A 17,027-nucleotide genomic window follows, 5' to 3' on the forward strand; every position below is an offset into this window, starting at 1 on the left:
TATTTTGAGTGCATTTACAGGTAATTGTTCATTTCATTCATTGTGTTATTCATTGGTACTCATTTCATGTCATACATGCATTGTGTATTGCCTCCTCTCGGAAAAATGCACACTTCAGTAAATAGAGAATATTGTGGTTTACGCAATTTTCTTGTTCTTGCGACAATTTATAATTATTAGTGCATTCTAAGTGCCTTTACAGGCAGAAGACCCATATATATTTGTAGCCATCCAATCGAGGGCGTAAGAACTTATAGAGTCATCGACCTTCTAGAATTGTCTATGTTACTTTTGGCCTTAAATTTTATAGACAAGTGAACCACGTTTTTTTTTCTTCTGTAATAGAAAAAAAATTAGATGAACCTCAGTTTTTTTTATGATTATTTTTCTTTTTAATAGAAAATTATTAAGGAAGTTCAGTTTTTTTATTCGTATTAATTTTCCATTAAACTGACAATTATTAAAGCGACTTAATTGATTTTCAACTTTGGAAATGAAAACACGTGCCTTCATATTTCACATTCTCTACACGTACTCTTTCATAGTATCATTTGTCACAAATGGGCAGATCTATATACACACAAGCCAATAGTCAAAAGAAATCGAGCTTTCGCAGTTACCTTAGATATCAAATTATATACTAAATACAGGTGTGTTATGAATGTTTATCTGTTGTACATGATAAAATACATCAATTGAAAGATCTGCTTACAATCTTTGATGATATTATATACTATTCTGCTTAAACTCAAAACGGTTCAAAATACATTGCGTATTTTGAATATTCGTTTAACTTAAAATTAGAACCGCACAGTGCAACTGGAGCCACTTCCTATTAGTTACTGTGGTTGCTCATATAAAATGGTTCTATAATAATCCATTCTTGCATAAAAACTACTTTTTTCGCTGGATCCGCCCATGTATAAACGGGAGAAAAATCGTGTGCAAACTAAAGATAAAAATAAGATGCTCAAAAACCTTCAAATCACGCTTTTAGTAGTGTTGTTGTTATGTGTGCCCCGGTTATGGATATTTAAAACATGTTTACCGTTTCCAAGAACAACAAGAATGGTAAATAAAAATGTACCGGAACCGTCAAGTCATCACATATGAAAACAATGCATTTAGTCGTCGTGTAATGTTTTTTTCATGCAAGAATAGCGACAATACACGTTTGTTTTGTGTATTAATGCCTGCAGAAGCCCTGAGGATATGTTTGTGACCTCGACCTTTAGTCTCAGTCACAAACAATCCCGCGGGCTTCTGCAGACGTTAATACACAAAAAAACGTGTATTATCCCTACATTAATTAGACATATATGAAAAGCAAATGCAGTAGGGAAACAGGGGTTAAAAATGACATGTCTAACCTAAAAATCAACCAGACATAACGTAACTGGGTACAAAATTAACGTAACGAAGAACTTCATAAGAGAGATATTTCAAGAATGACAATAATAAATTGATAATACCAACGCCTTCTGTAACCTTATTTTAAACCATGGGAAAATAAAGAGGGTAGTAGTTAATTATAAATTATCTTGTAATTTTTAAATACAACAGAAAAAATACAGACAGAAAAAACCTAAAGTTTTAGTGTCTGTACTTTTTTCTATTGCTTTTGAAAAAAAATATGGATGAGACTTTGAAATCACAACAAAGTGCAATATTGCGTAATAACTAGGACAAAGGCGCACATGGGACATGACGTGAAGTCATGTTTTGCATATGTATTCATCAAGTGTCATCTTCTCAAAATGTAGCGTCTCAAAAATTTCTGATATCTCACCAGCTGATTTATCATTTATAATTTAGCGGAAATTACTGGTAATATGCCGAGATTAGAGACGGCATGATCAGAGGCTAACATTACACCTATTTTACTTAATGTTTTGTATCTGATCTGTTGTTCACAGAAAGTCTCCTTTATTGATTGAATCTTACTTATAAACACACTCAAGTGCTCTAGACGTTCATTTCAGAACTTCGTCAACACAGATTAGGTACAAAGTTTATAAAGAGCATGGCAATGAAATATATTCTCACCGATTTACCGATTTTATATCTTAGTGTGAACGTAAGGAAGCAAAAAAGGCTAATGTGCACTTGTTTTATGTATGGCGTAAAATAACAATAATATATATTTGAAATGCTTCTTTAAAATTTCGTGACTCTGTTACGTCAGATGGTACCTAAAGGAAGTGTCTAGCGTTTTCGTTTTTCGGAGTGATTAATGTGAGTGCTTTTGTGGCTCTTTCTGGAAATAATTAACAGTGACTGGTGGAATCAAATGCCAGGAATTACTACCACAGAGCGCCTGAATCGCCAAAATGAGGTTATTACTTATATTCAGCTTTTTAAGGTACGATACTTTCTTACTAATGATAATCAGTGTCAAATCGTGCAATCAGTTCACTACAAATAAATAAATAAATAAGATCGATTCAAAAATTCCTAAAGATGTTAACATAATATTCCTGTTATGTACGATAAGCAGCAAAAATATTTCAAAATTATTAAGTTAGCCTTTTTTTTTAAATGTCACATTATAAGACATTGGATTTGGTATTTTGAAATCTTAAAGTATCGTTTTCACATGTTCGGCTCATGACAAGTAAAATACATATCTCTGCACAAGACTTTCAGCTTTTGACAAATAATAAAATCAATACCAAGATTCTCAGAACGCATTCAAGCAATTAGCTATTCTGAAACCCAAAATTAAGTGTGTGTGTGCGTGTGCGCATGCGTTTGCGTGTGTGTGTGTATCGTGTGTTATTACGTTAGGAAGAAAATACGTTTAAACCGTGTTTTATCGTACTTTAAACCTGAGAATTCAAGTGCTTAAACAAGTATTCATGTGTTTCAAAGACGAATAAACAAATTTAGTTATCATTGGGCTTAAGATAAGGTTTTGTAAAATGAAAATATATACAAAATAAAAATCTTCAATATATTAAATTGATCAATTTCATAGAATTAATATATTTAATCAGAGCCAACATAAATATAGTTCTTTAGTAATACACGAAGCTGGTGGGAAGTAAGATGGGTTTTGGGTGTATGCCCAAATATGTTGTCAAACATATTGATACACAGTAGTTGAAATTAAATATTACACTAGCGAAAGAAAATCCGTTTTGAAACCCTTTTTATGCTGTACTTAAACCTTGAGAAATTAAAGTCTATAAACAGAATAACTTCATGGTGTTTCAATTACGCAATAAAACAAAGGTTTAGTTTAATCATTTGTGGCTTAAGATTAAGGTTTTATTCGTAAAATTTGAAAATATACTACAAGAAATTAAAAATAACTATCAATATATTAAATTTGTATCAAATTTCACATTCAGAAATATATATTTAATACACGAGCCTAAACATTAAATATAGTTCTTTAGTTAATACCACGAGAGTAATCTGGCATGGGGAAGTAAGATGGGTTTTGTGGTATGGCCAAAGTCATCCGTTGTGCAATACTATATTGTATACACAGTAGTTTAGAATTTCAAATATTACAGCTGCATACATAAATATTTCGATGCATGAATGATACGCCTTCTCTTAATTATTCCTAGGTCCGGTTACAGAGGTAAAATGTGCAGACTAGACAAGAATATGCAATAGAAGCAATATCTCTAAAAACGAAGTAATAGAGACGAAAAGAATAGATCTTGGTAATAATTATTCAAATTTATCTTATGTGACACCAAGTAGTTTCTTGTTTCCCTTACTCTATATTTATCTATTGTTTGTTCTGTCATTCAGTCAGTTAATTCACAGTAAAAGTTAATAGAAATTCCGTTTAGAATATGACTTACAAATTGTTGAAGAAAAAATTAATATTCTAAGAAAGTTAAAGTAAATCGTTTCAACGATTGATTTCGAATTACATAAGTGAAAGATAATAAATGAATTTGCCTTTGAACTGTAGAATAAATCTAATACGACCAAACATCTGTAATTGTGTTTTAACATACGCGTATAACAGGAAATATAATAAAACCTTCAGTTGTTCTGTAAACGGCAACTGACTCCAGTTAAAGAAATGAGCTAAACAAAATTATTGTGCTGCTTTGTGTAATGTTCATTGAAAGTTATTAAACTGGTAGGATAATCTTACTATTGTTATTTTTCGACTTTATTGTTTCAGTTTTTAATATAAATTTTTGTCCATTGGAAACCTACTTTACTACAAAACTAAACCAAAAACAAATCATAGTTAAAACACATAGAGGTACTAACAGCGGCAGATGTTGAACTTCGCGTGATCGCTGTGGAGCATGAAGACCTGTGAAGACAACTTTTGATGGAATGTTCATGTTATCACAGGAAAATAATCACATAAATGAAACTCAAATCACATAAACTTAAGCTCCAGTGTAAACAACACATTGTAGTGATGTAAATATTGACTTCATAGGGGATCAAAAGGGATCATAAAACGTTAAAACCAGTATCCGGGCAAATAATTTAACAATGATTTGCTAACAAGTTAATGTTTACGCATCATTTTATCATCAAACATAACAAAACATAGAGTTGTGGTGTAGCGCCCTTGAAGTATATATGAGGGTCGAACTCATACCAACACGGTCACAAAGGCAAACATCCTCAATAAACAGTTTGAATCTGTCTTTTCAAAGCCCCAACCCATAAGTCTGATGCAAATCAGCAAAACAGAAACAAACCCCAATCAGCACCTGAAATGCCAACGATCCTCATAACTAGTGAGGGCGTGGAATAGTTACTAATGGTGCTTAATCCAAATAAAGCATCTGGTCTTGATGAAAATTCCCTAAGGTCACTAAAAGAGCTTCACAAAGAAATAGCCCCAATCAATACAAAGATATTCCTACTATCTCTTGAAACAGGTCAAAAAGAATAGAAGAGAGCAATTGTTGCACCAGTATACAAGAAAGGTCCAAAATCCAAGGCATGTAACTATAGGCCCATATCCCTAACATGTGTTACCGCTAAATTAATGGAACATAATCGTGTCTCAAATATCATGTCCCACTTCGATAGAAACCTAAGCCAGTATCAACATGGCTTCAGGTAAATGCATAGCCGTGAAACACAACTGTTAAATTTCACACAAGAGGTATTTGACAATCTTGAGAATGACCAACAGACTGACGTCATCGCCATGGACTTCAGTAAAGCCTCAGACTTGACAAGGTTGACCATAAACTGATACATTAGCTCGATACCCTGGGAGTCCAACCATAAGCATCCCAGTGGATTAAGTCATTTCCCAAAGACCGACCGATCCCAAAGAGTAGTTGTGGATAAGTTGCAGAACCCGTCGAAACATATTGTGTTATATAGTGCCGACGTGAAAATGCTGAGCCCAATGCATTATCGTCTTGGAAACGTAATATCGTTAATACTGTCGATTCTCGTATTAGATTTCATAAATAAATGAGGACCTACTTCCACCTAAGCCCAAGTTCACTTGAAGACATCTGAAAAAAGAAATCCAAGAATTTCATTTTAAATATGTTTTAGTTCCAGCAGACAGGGCGGCTAACAATATTATCATCATTTGACGCCTACATTATATAAATGTTTTACGAAACGAACTAAATAGTACTAAAGCTTATACACTGAGTATTTCTGTAATCAACATTTGATCACTGATGACATCACTGAAGTTTCTAATTTGAAAGTTCATATTGATGACCAGCAAATTAAACTTCGTAGAATGTACTGGATTCCAAAATTACACAAACAACCATATAAAGCTCGTTTTATCACTAATTCAAGCTCTTGTACCACAACAAATATTTCCAAGTTATAAACATCATGCCTTACTGCTGTAACAGCCCACGTGAAAAGATATTGTGACAAAGTGTACGAAAAATCTGGTAAAAAACTTATTTTTGGTCGGTAAAAAATTCTGGCGAAATCCAGGATAAATTTAGAATTAATAATTACAAGGTGTCTTCAGTCAGTACATACGATTTTTATACTTTATATACGACTTTACTACATAACTTAATAAATGATAAACTAACTGTCCTAATTCAAAAGACTTCTGCCAGTGAAAATGTTACTTTTCTCGCTTGCAATTTCGATAAAGCGTTTTTACTAGCTGCATTGTAAAGAATTATACTCTGTGGACCTGTGACGAAGTTTGTAAAGCCCTTTCCTTTTTATTGAACAATATTTACCTCAAGTTTCAGACAAGTAATTGGTATTCCAAATGGGAACAAACCGTACACCCCTTGTCGCAGATTTGTTTTTATATTGTTATATAAGAGATTTTATGTTGGGTCTTTCTCCAGATACACAGGCAGACATTATTACTGCACTTAATAGTACATTACGCTATCTAGATGATATACTTAATATGGATAATCCGTTTTTTGCTCAGTTGGTGGATACTATTTATCCCCGGGAGCTCAGTTAAATAAAACTAACAACTCGGATATACTGCTTTATTTCTAGATTTACATATCTCTATTTACGGCAATTTTATACATACCAAAGTTTATGACAAGAGGGATTATTTTAATTTTAGTTTTGTAAATTTCCCCCATTTGGATGAGGATGTACCCCAGACTACATCTTATGGGATACATATTTCTCAGTTAATTCGGTTTGCAAAAGCGTGTAGTCATGTTGAGGATTTCAGTGAACGTAACCAAGATATTACAAATAAGCTTCTTCAACAGGGTTACCGTTATTATAAATTACGTAAATCCTTTGCTAAATTTTTCTATAGTATCGTAATTCAGATTTGGTTTTAAAATACAATAGCAATTTAAAGACACTTCTGCGAGAAGGTATATTTAAACCCGTTTTATATGGGTGTGTGGTTTACAAACTTCGTAAGATTTTAGGTCATGGCAATTTTCCAGTTGTATTTAGTTAAAGTCATTAAACTTTTATTCAAAGAGGTTATGACCCAACAGTTTTGAGACACACAGCATGTTTGGTGTTCAGCCCTTTTACAGTTGGACGCTACGCTTTCCTCTGATTGTGTCTGACGGAAAAGGTGGAGGACTCTATGATAAGTAGTTCTTTAATCCCACCAGGACTGAGCTATTTTGATTTCCGTCTTCTGGCCTGTTTCGACGGGCCCTTAAGGGTGTTTCCTTTGTTGCTCTGTCTTCTACAGAGGCATTTAGTACATGAGTTTTAGGTTCTTAAGAATTGCATTTATATATAAGAGCATTTGTATGTTTTACATTACATGCCTTTTGTTGCCTTTGCGTATGTTAGGGTTTCACCTTGCGGGGATACCTTTTATTTACACTGTCCTGTGAGTTTGGAATATGGTGGGGGTAAGAGTGAGGTTAGGCGCACAATAAACTCCCCAGTGGTGGTTTTGCCGCTGACCGTTCCAAGGCGGTGCCCCACTGTGTTCCTTTATTTGTTTGTTTTGTCCTTGTGTGTTTGCTTTGTGTGTGTGTGTGTGTGCTGATCGTGTGCACGTCCGCGTGCTGGGTTTGCGTTAGGGGAGGCTGCGTTTTTAGAACGTGGCTTTCCCTGTTGGATCTTCTTCCTTGTTTTTACCTCAAATGAACTTCGTGTTCTTTCTTGGGTTCCACAAGGATCAATCATTGGCCCTTGTCTCTTCATAGACTACAGAAATGACACCCCAGTATCCATCAAAAGTAATTCACGATTTTCTGTAATTGACAAATTTGTCTATCTGACGATCCTCCTTTGATTCCCAATCTGTACAAAATAATCTCCATTCCCTAGAAGCCTGGGAAAAGGACTGGTCAGTCCGGATAAGCGTGAGGCATTGAGAATTACTCGAAAGAAAAAACTTATCATCTACAATTATACACTTCATAATATAGCACTAAAAACTAAAAAAGCTGCTAAATAAAGATCTCATTTGGTCAAAACATTTTGATAACATCTCATCGAAAGCAAATAACTCACTTAGTTTCATCAAAAGTAATGTCAAAACAAACAACAGAAAAGTAAAAGAAATAGCTTACAACACCTTTGTCCGCCCACATCTTGAAAACAATTCACTCACATACAAAACTGAACGAGTACAACGATCTGCAGCTCGATACGAAGTACCAACTATGGTCAAGCAGTGCCACCCAAATGCTTAAAGATCTCAACTGGCAGCCGCATCAGATATTCCCAAAAATAAAGTACAGTCTTTTTGCAGTTGACCATAACCACCTCGCACCTACAAGGAACCTGAATTACTTGATCCCAAATCTCATACGCAATAACATTCTTATCCTTTTTCCGAGAACAATTCGATCCTGGAATGGTCTTCCTCTACAGTCCAGCCCCAGTTTGATTCTATTCACTTAGAGGCTGGAAACTGTAACCTTCTAATTTATATCTATGTTTTTAATCTTAGTAGTTTTTTTGTAGTTCTTTTTAACTTTTAGCTCTTTAGCTTACTCATCTTTTAACAGTCTGTCCCAGACAAGCGCCTCCAAGTTATAATCAGAATTGATAGATGGGCAGTACACCGTAGATTTAGATGTACATGTAAATCTTTCCAACAAAACTGGTTAGAATAACCTGAATCTAAAAAAAATTTTACTTGAAACCATTACTTAAATACTTCCGAGTAGTTTTAATTGCCAACCAGCCTTTGTAAGGGTTTTAAGTGTGGGCACATTTACTGGAAGCTTGGGAACTAAGCTTGATAGTGCATTTACTACATCTTGAAAATATTAAATAGATACTGGTGTTCAAATGTGTTACTGCACAAAATATTTAGAGAAAGATATTAATGCTGAGATTGTAAAAAATGTAATACATTTTCTAAGTTATAAAAAATAGCAAAAAAGAACATTCTTATACAAATAAGAAACGAAGATGAAATTTTTGCCCGAAACGTTCAATATTTCTTTCATCAAATATTCCTTTGGAAATATTAAGTCATTTAGAAATAATAAATCTTCCAAACTGGCGTAACAAATCTCATTATCTTTGACACACAACGGGAGAACAAATATAGAAAATCGTTCTCCGTACTCTTTCTTTTCTTTGCGAGATAAATGTATTGCCATTTGATAGAACGTTTAGCATTTGAAATCTTCATCCTAATTATACATTTAATGATACGATTTATTATTCGTTGAAGTGGTCTAAGAGCAGAAAATTGGTTTCAGAGAGACTGTATTAACTTGGAGATGAAAATTCTAGCAAACATTTGTTTTAAGAAGAAAACAAATTGGCTATTTAGTTAAATCCTTAAATTCATATATTAACGAAGTTCATAAACACTATAAAACATTCGTGTAGTCTTCAGATATACCGATGGAATCTTTAACTTTATTTTTATTTAATTTTTAAATGAAATAATTTATTCTTTAAAATTACTTCCTAATATCTATTGACCATAACTAACATTACGCATAAATATTGCATAAAAATGGGTTGTTGGACGATTTCTTCAATTATGTTCTGTGTTATGTTTTTTATATTATTTGTTTAGTAAAGAGTAGCATTCATAAGCCCCGAATTTCCACTTTAATGAATACTATTCGTCTATTCATGTGGATTATTTGACGTGCATTCATGTACAGAATTACCAATTCTTACGTAAATTGAATTAAATTGCATCATTTACCATTATAATTATCATTATTACTCAAATTATGATGTTGATGATTAATATTATACCAAGTAGACTTATGGTATATCCCCCTTCTCGAGTGTGGGAGGTCGTTGGTTCGCCTCCTGACCGCATCATACTAGTGACATGAACTATGAACTTTATCGCTTGGCGCTCAGTAATCATTAAAAGGCTAGTCATTGCATTGATTAGCTCGGGTTTAAGTATAATGCGACTGTGCCTGGATGAGGTATCATGTCAAGTGTCTATGGCGTGATATTTTCCAGGCAGTACTGTGGACATTGTGACCACTGCTACAGTAAACGTCGTCTTTTATAAGACTGAAAGAATTGTTGAAATTAGGCAGATCCCGACCACATAATCACGCACGCACGCATGTACATTTTACGACATACATATGGCACTAAAGATACTACCCATAAAAACACAAACTATATAGTTATTGAACATTTAGATAACTGTGTTAAGAAAATATTGTTTTAAACTTTGATACGAAGAAATTGTGAAGTGCTCTTAAAGGAAATGACTTTTAGTAAAATTTAAAAAGCAGCCAGCGTACAAACTACCTTAATTGTGTCTGAAAAAGAGTTCCATGGACTTGTATTTGTATAATTTTATAGTCGCAACAGCGGACATTTATTGCCGTTAGGTTGCTATAAAAGGTTACCACGTACTACGGTTCATTGGCATTATATATTTACTGATAAGCATTTGTATAATTCTAAGCAGAATACGAAACGTTCCGATTGCCTTACATTACGGTTTCTGTCTTTAGCACGACTAAAACCACAGTGTCTTGCAATCATAAATTTCTTACCAGTCCGTACAGTCTAACATGGCACAAATAAGCATTATGTAGCCTAATAAATATGGGTTAGAATTGTCTACTATACCCTATGTTTCACGGGTAGACCATGCTTCTTGTTTGATATGACTGTGACGGGACGTCTTAATGATATTGCGAACTGCTGTGTTCTGAACATGTTCATTTTGACTCATCAAGGCGTTAGAGAAGTCTAACCATGAATTATCAGAATACTGGCAGTCTCATGCCAAATTTAGCAGAAAATTATACGAGCATATATATTTTCCGAAACACTCTGGTAGACATAGTCAGTGGTATTTTATATACAATCAATGCTTCTTAATGAAACGTCATTGTCCTGTTTTAACCCTTATCCTGCTAAATTGTTAAAATAAACTGGTACATCATTCAATTTGGCAATACCATTTATTATTCGATAGGGTATTCACTGAAAATTGACTGACTGAAAAAAAAACAGTGCAGACCATGATCAACCTGCACGGATGTGATGTGCAGGCTGATCTTGGTCTGCACTGGACGCAAAGGCAGAATCATTTGCGCCAGCAGGCTAAAGGTTAAAAGCAAATGCCATTTAAAGAATAAGATTTTGTTACGATACCGTTTTTGTTCAGACCTAACGTTCTACGCAAGATTGAAAACAAAAAATAAGGAAAATTAAGTAATAGTAGTAAACATGCTTATTTACCACGCATATTGTTATAGAAAAATAAATATTTAAAGAGTGCACATATTAAGCAAACTGAGACGTGGTATCTGTTTGCTTTGTTACTGTTTACTTATTTCTCAAAATGTTCCGAAAAGATTAATGTTTCCATGTCTAGACATTTGCCGCCAGTTCTATTCACTATTCAAGTGCATTCGCTAGTAAATCTATAGAACAAATGTCTAATGTCTTGCTTCACGTGCAGTAATATATTCATTATTCGATAGTGTCTGACTTCTGTTTTGAAAGCGTAAATGCATCATGCAAGTCGATATTGCATAACAAATATACAAGAAGTTCTTTTCTGACAGAAAACTATGAAGATAAGTATTTCATAATCAGCTTCGAAAATCATTGAATAAATTCCAATGTGTGATAATATTGTGTATTTTGTTTTGATAAAATTTAAACTTGTTACGTTCCAAGGTTAGTAATCCGCCGAATGCGAAGTTGTAAAAATCTGATACAAAATGTTATAAATTGTTACTCGCATACAGAAAATAGTAATGGAAATATTTGGTACTGTCTAACCTCATCCAGCTGCGAACATTTAATCAGTCATGTTTTGAGACATTTTTTATGTGCATGTATTTTGTTAACTGCATTGTCAAAATGTCAAAGAATAATGCACATTATTACGTCAAGTCAAATGCCGTCATATTTTGTTATTACAGAAACTTCTTAAATGTTAATCTATAAAAAATTCTCTTGTATATTAACAGTGAACATTTTACCTAATATTTATCGGTTGTGCATATATGTTACAAGTCAAATGGTTTATCGCGGCCAGAAATTTGTACAAACCGGACAGAAATTGCTAAATTGTCATTTGTGCAGGAAAGAAGCGTTTACCATAATGTCCAGTACTGGACAGGTATAGTGACCATGCACGGACACAGCCAATTTTCTCAGAGGGGGTCCGATCCCCTGCCCCCGCCCCCCTTTGGAAATTTTGAAATTTAGCACTTCATTTTTTGCATTCTGGGACAGTTTTATGGACTAACCTGTTAAATTTGGGAAAATGATAAAATCAAGCTGATTTGAAGGTAAAATTCTTAGTTTCTTTTAGATAAATAATATGAATTATGTCGGGGTCGTATGTAGCAGCAGCCGCATATACTTTACATGCAGTCCTAATGTTGCCTTTTTCGAAAAACATTTTCTTTCCTTCTTGTCTTCTTTCCTTTTTTAAAGATTTTCCAGAGGGGGTCCGGACCCCCGGTCCCCCCCCCCCTTCTGGATCCGCGCATGGTGACATATCATGCTTTCTGTATATGCAGGTAAACTTGTGTTTGGTTAAATTTTAACAGAGCACAATTGTCTGAACAGTGTACAAACTCATTACTGTTTTTTCAGGCAAGGGTGGGAAAAAAGTGGTAGACAATGAAAGCAGTAACATTTTTATTAAAAAGAATAAACAATGAGACAAACATTTCCAACATCTTTGGACGGTTCAAAAATCCCATGTTAAACATACGATAAAGCCCGAAACGCGTGAAAATGTTCCGAATGTAAATCGGGTGAAGTAGGCGCTCTATGTATAGAGTTAGATTATACGTCTAGATTGATTAAACTGGGCGAGTCTACTTACTTATTACTTAAGGATGAAAAAAAAACAAGTTTTTTAAATGCTGCTCTTAAACAAGGGTGGCGGTTGAACTACTAAAAGTACAACAACAGTTAATTCACAACAAATCGTACGGTATGTTTTATAATCAACAGAAGCTAGTCGTATTTACGCTTATGAGACCTGTTTCACACATAAGTAAAGAATTCACAGGTCCATCATGAAATATTTTCCCCAGCGCGCATATACTTTACCTATTCAATATGATAGCGGCCTCATAATCAAATTGTGTAGTTAGAATGACAGACTAATTTCTTGTTAGTACAATCATTTCCTCTCATAAACAGGTAGTATAGAATCAAACTAAGACTACTATTATTTTCCTTGGTTACATTTTGACAGCGTTATCATCATATTTATGGGCAGTTTGATTGGGATGTGTTTCCTTTGAAAATAGCACCGATCAAAATTAATCAGCGGATAAAACTTAGCACTTAAAAAGTTAATGTAGGGCTTTTCGCACATTGAGTTATTGATCATTTATTCAGCAGTTGAGCAGTATCATTTTTCCACTGAAATTGGTACTAGACGTACCATCACGTGAGAATAAATATTTGAGACGAAAATCGAATAGCATTATTTGCTGACAGACTTATGTCTAATTAAGCATGAAATTATACACAGGCCTGGACATATCCAACAACCCTTTTGTTGGCATACAAAGAAATAAGAAAATAAACGAAAAAAAATCATGCTTATTATTATCATCAGTACATTTATACGGCAGTCTTTTCTTGCGTATTCACTTCTAAAGGCAGATGCATTGTAAATACCGCTGGGTTCCACGGGCATATTATTTTGATTGAAAATGTATTCAATTTGTTTATCAGGCTTATCGGTCGGAAAACTTTAACAAATTTTAGAAGTTCAAATCAGTGCTGCCATGAATAAAAATAATATGTTCTCCTTCTAATACATTATATTAGTTGGTATACGAACTTATAAAATAGAATGTTTTGTTTGTTTTGAAACTGTTAATCAATTTTGCAAAGTTGTTCTAGAGTTGTAGAGTTTTATCATGGCACTGGTTTAAGCTGGCAAATGATAATATAGAGCCTTATAGGTGTTGTACAGAATTTTGTACTGTACTTGAGATAAATCCCCATTCAAATAGGGTTATTTAAATTCCGTTAAATTAAAAATAATATATTTAGTTATAATTTTTTGTATTTGTAGTATTGTTATATATAAAGAATTATTCTAGATCCATAATGATGCAGCGCTGTTTGAATTTTCGGAGCTAACGGGAATATACTTTGTGAACCATGTGAGCAAGAACGGAATATTCATAAGAATATTATTCAGATAGAGTCATACGCTGTTTGATGAAACATTTACGTCCGCTTGCGTACCTGAATAGGCTCAATATACTCAAAATATCTCTTTCAGAAAAATATAAAAACTAATCTGTGACAAATGGCACACAATCAACCTTGCTTTGTTTGAAATACGATAATGCAAAAACCCGACGTAATCGTAAATATTGTTCAATAAAACTTCGTCAGATATCCACATGATATAATTTATACAATGCAACTCGACATTTAAAATAAGCCTCATTGCAATTTCATAAAAGAAATGTAGCACTCTCCCTGATAAACATGTTTTCAAACTTTCTTGATATTTTATTCCATGTATTAGACTAAATTACCAACAAATAATAAATCTTCTTGATTAAGGAGACCATACATTTTATCAGCAGAAGGAATAACATAGGATAATCATTTACCTTGTTTTAACGTCTACACGCAAGGAATTAAGTGTAAGCCTTCCGAATGTCTGGCATTTTGAAACTTTATTCTCTTTCTAATGCTTTCTATTCTTCCAAATAAATTCATTTAAAGTAACAATTTTAGGTAATGGAAATTAGATTAATCGATGGAGCATTTACTTGGCGGCGAGAGAGGCATAAGGATATATTTATATGTTAAAAATGTATATTACATTAGTGTTGTTTAATGTCTTTTTCTGGGATGATGTAGTCTAGTCGATGCTATTGTATAACATAGTTCTTCTACAACCGGTACCACAAGTTCGTAAGGAATTGTGTACATTTTTGAAATCTTTTCTTGTCACATAATGACTCAATCAAACTAAGATACATATATTCAAAATAGATCAGTAACACTCGTAACTAATATCTTAAAAGTTGCTCTAGCATATTCCCCTCACGGACGATAGTTTCAATTAAAATCAATGTTATTTAATATCTCATGTCAAAAACTGAACAAACAGAAAATCTTCGTAAACACATATCAGGTTCAAACAACCTCTTTCTTATAAAAATGGAATAATGTCTCGCCCTCATTTTAGAAATTACAACTGAGGTACGTTAAGCTATGTCTGGTATAAGTCACGTCCTAGTCAATACACACCACGTTTCCACATTTATAACAATTTCAATAAAAACGCTCAAAATGCGATCCATCGAGAAATCTAGTAAACGATATTGTTCCTAACTACAAACTGTAAGGATCATCTTCATTATGTTATAGCATTGCAGGTATATTGGTGTGCTTATTCCTTTCGAACGAGGAAAAGTGAGAAGTTTACAAATAAGTCATCATTACAGATTTCGGTTACTTTCTATTTCATGGGCGATACTATTACTTCAACGCTTGTTACAAATATTGTTGTTAAGATAATGTGTAAACACTCGATAAATTTATATGTCAGCCTCTACCACGCGCAGAGATTTTCTGCAGATTCGCATACAATGTCGTTTTTCTAAATAACGACCTCTCACTGGGAACGGTGCACACGATATATTTTGTGTCAGTTAGAAACAGGATTATGCATAGCTATACAAGTTGCTTGATTCATGTGCCAGGAAAGTGTTAATTTCTATGTCATAAACATGTTTGTCAATACTAATTCAGAGATTTATATTCTCATGTCCAGACATATGCTGTTAGTTCGATAATTGTCCGTCTGTAGTGCTATTTACTGTGTCGTAATGGCATAGAAAGTAGCTAGGGAGACATATGTCTAGCTTTTAAATGTTTAAATTGTACTGAGATCAACACAATAGCTTTTTTTAAGGTATAAAGCTGCAATGAGCTTTTAAGATAAATTTTCCAGCAAACAACAAACATATAATATTTAGATCAACAAATTAGCTGTTTTTGACGTATAAAGCTGCAATAAGCTTTTAAGATAAACTTTCCAGCAAACTTCACCAAATAATATTTAGATCAACACATAATTTTTTTTGACGTATAAAGCTGCAATGAGCTTTTAAGATAAATTTTCCAGCAAACTGCACACATAATAATTAAATGTGTCATACTTTTGGAAGTCATTTTATCTTAGACAACAGTTTAAGTAGATGTATTTTTGTATGTTTATAATTGAATTTGATACATGCAAACTATATACAAATAAATCTGAACAGTAGATCCCACGGAAGCACCGAGAACAAGGCAAACAGCGAAAATTACAGACTCGGTTTGATTGAGTCTGTTCATGAGCAGTAATGGAAAATGCAACACTGCCCACGCCCCCTAGCACCGGCTTAAGCAGTATTTAATCTTCAAATCTAAATGAGTTGAATTCAAATATCCCGAAGGACCAGAAAATATCATATTTTGTTGTCTGACGTTTAATTTAATAATTATTCATTGTTCAAATTTATCTTTGCTATTCAGCTGAGACACAACGTTTATGTGTACATTGTATACACTTTAACGAATATAAATCTTAGTTAGAAATATTTTTCATTATTTCTCGCAGACTTCGGTTAATTTAAGCGCAATATCTATATAGATATTCATGACGACACTCTGGTTGACAAATATAACTTAGATATATAAGAAAAGCATAGACTCTAATAAAAGTTGAAAGAAAGGTTGTTTGCACTTTCTTTTATCAGGGTCAAATTTCTTCCTAAATAATGTTGGCATATAAGTGTTTTGTAAAGAACAGCTTTTTATTCATTTATAAAAAATACTTTATAGAAAATCAGTCTGAACCTTCCGCAGAAAATTATGTCCGGGACTAGAATATTGCATTGTCTCTGCTTCTCGAAGGCAATATTTTAACGATTTTAATATTTCTAATTGTCATATCTTTGCCGCTTTCGTTTGACACAAATTAAGACATATGGAGTTTCATATTGAACATGTGCAAGCCAGCTGTTGCAATTATAAATGGAATGTTTATCTAAAAAATATGCTTTGTCTGAAAGATATTGCTACAGTAATAATTACAGTACTGAAAAGACAACACGAAATTAAATTATTATAATTTGATTTATAAGATATATTCTTTTGCAAATTAATGAATAATTAGATATTTC

The 17,027-nt window shown here is 33.3% G+C and overlaps 1 protein-coding gene across 5 annotated transcripts in view; it reads left to right on the forward strand.

Moving 5' to 3' along the window:
* The window catches only part of LOC123557907 (gamma-aminobutyric acid receptor subunit alpha-6-like), an 88,173-nt gene that overhangs the window by 54,267 nt on the left and 16,879 nt on the right, over nt 1–17,027 (forward strand). The window contains exon 1 of one of the 5 annotated variants that reach the window (XM_053544262.1): nt 1,990–2,362. The exons of 3 other annotated variants lie outside the window; for them this stretch is intronic. In XM_053544262.1, the coding sequence (XP_053400237.1) occupies nt 2,331–2,362 (32 nt within the window). In that variant the 5' untranslated portion in view covers nt 1,990–2,330. Of the gene's footprint in view, nt 1–1,989; nt 2,363–17,027 lie in introns of those variants that run through there. One more of the 5 variants, XM_053544264.1, reaches the window with a different exon arrangement.

This window comes from Mercenaria mercenaria, chromosome 5 (genome assembly GCF_021730395.1).
Source record: "Mercenaria mercenaria strain notata chromosome 5, MADL_Memer_1, whole genome shotgun sequence".
Taxonomy (NCBI): domain Eukaryota; kingdom Metazoa; phylum Mollusca; class Bivalvia; order Venerida; family Veneridae; genus Mercenaria; species Mercenaria mercenaria.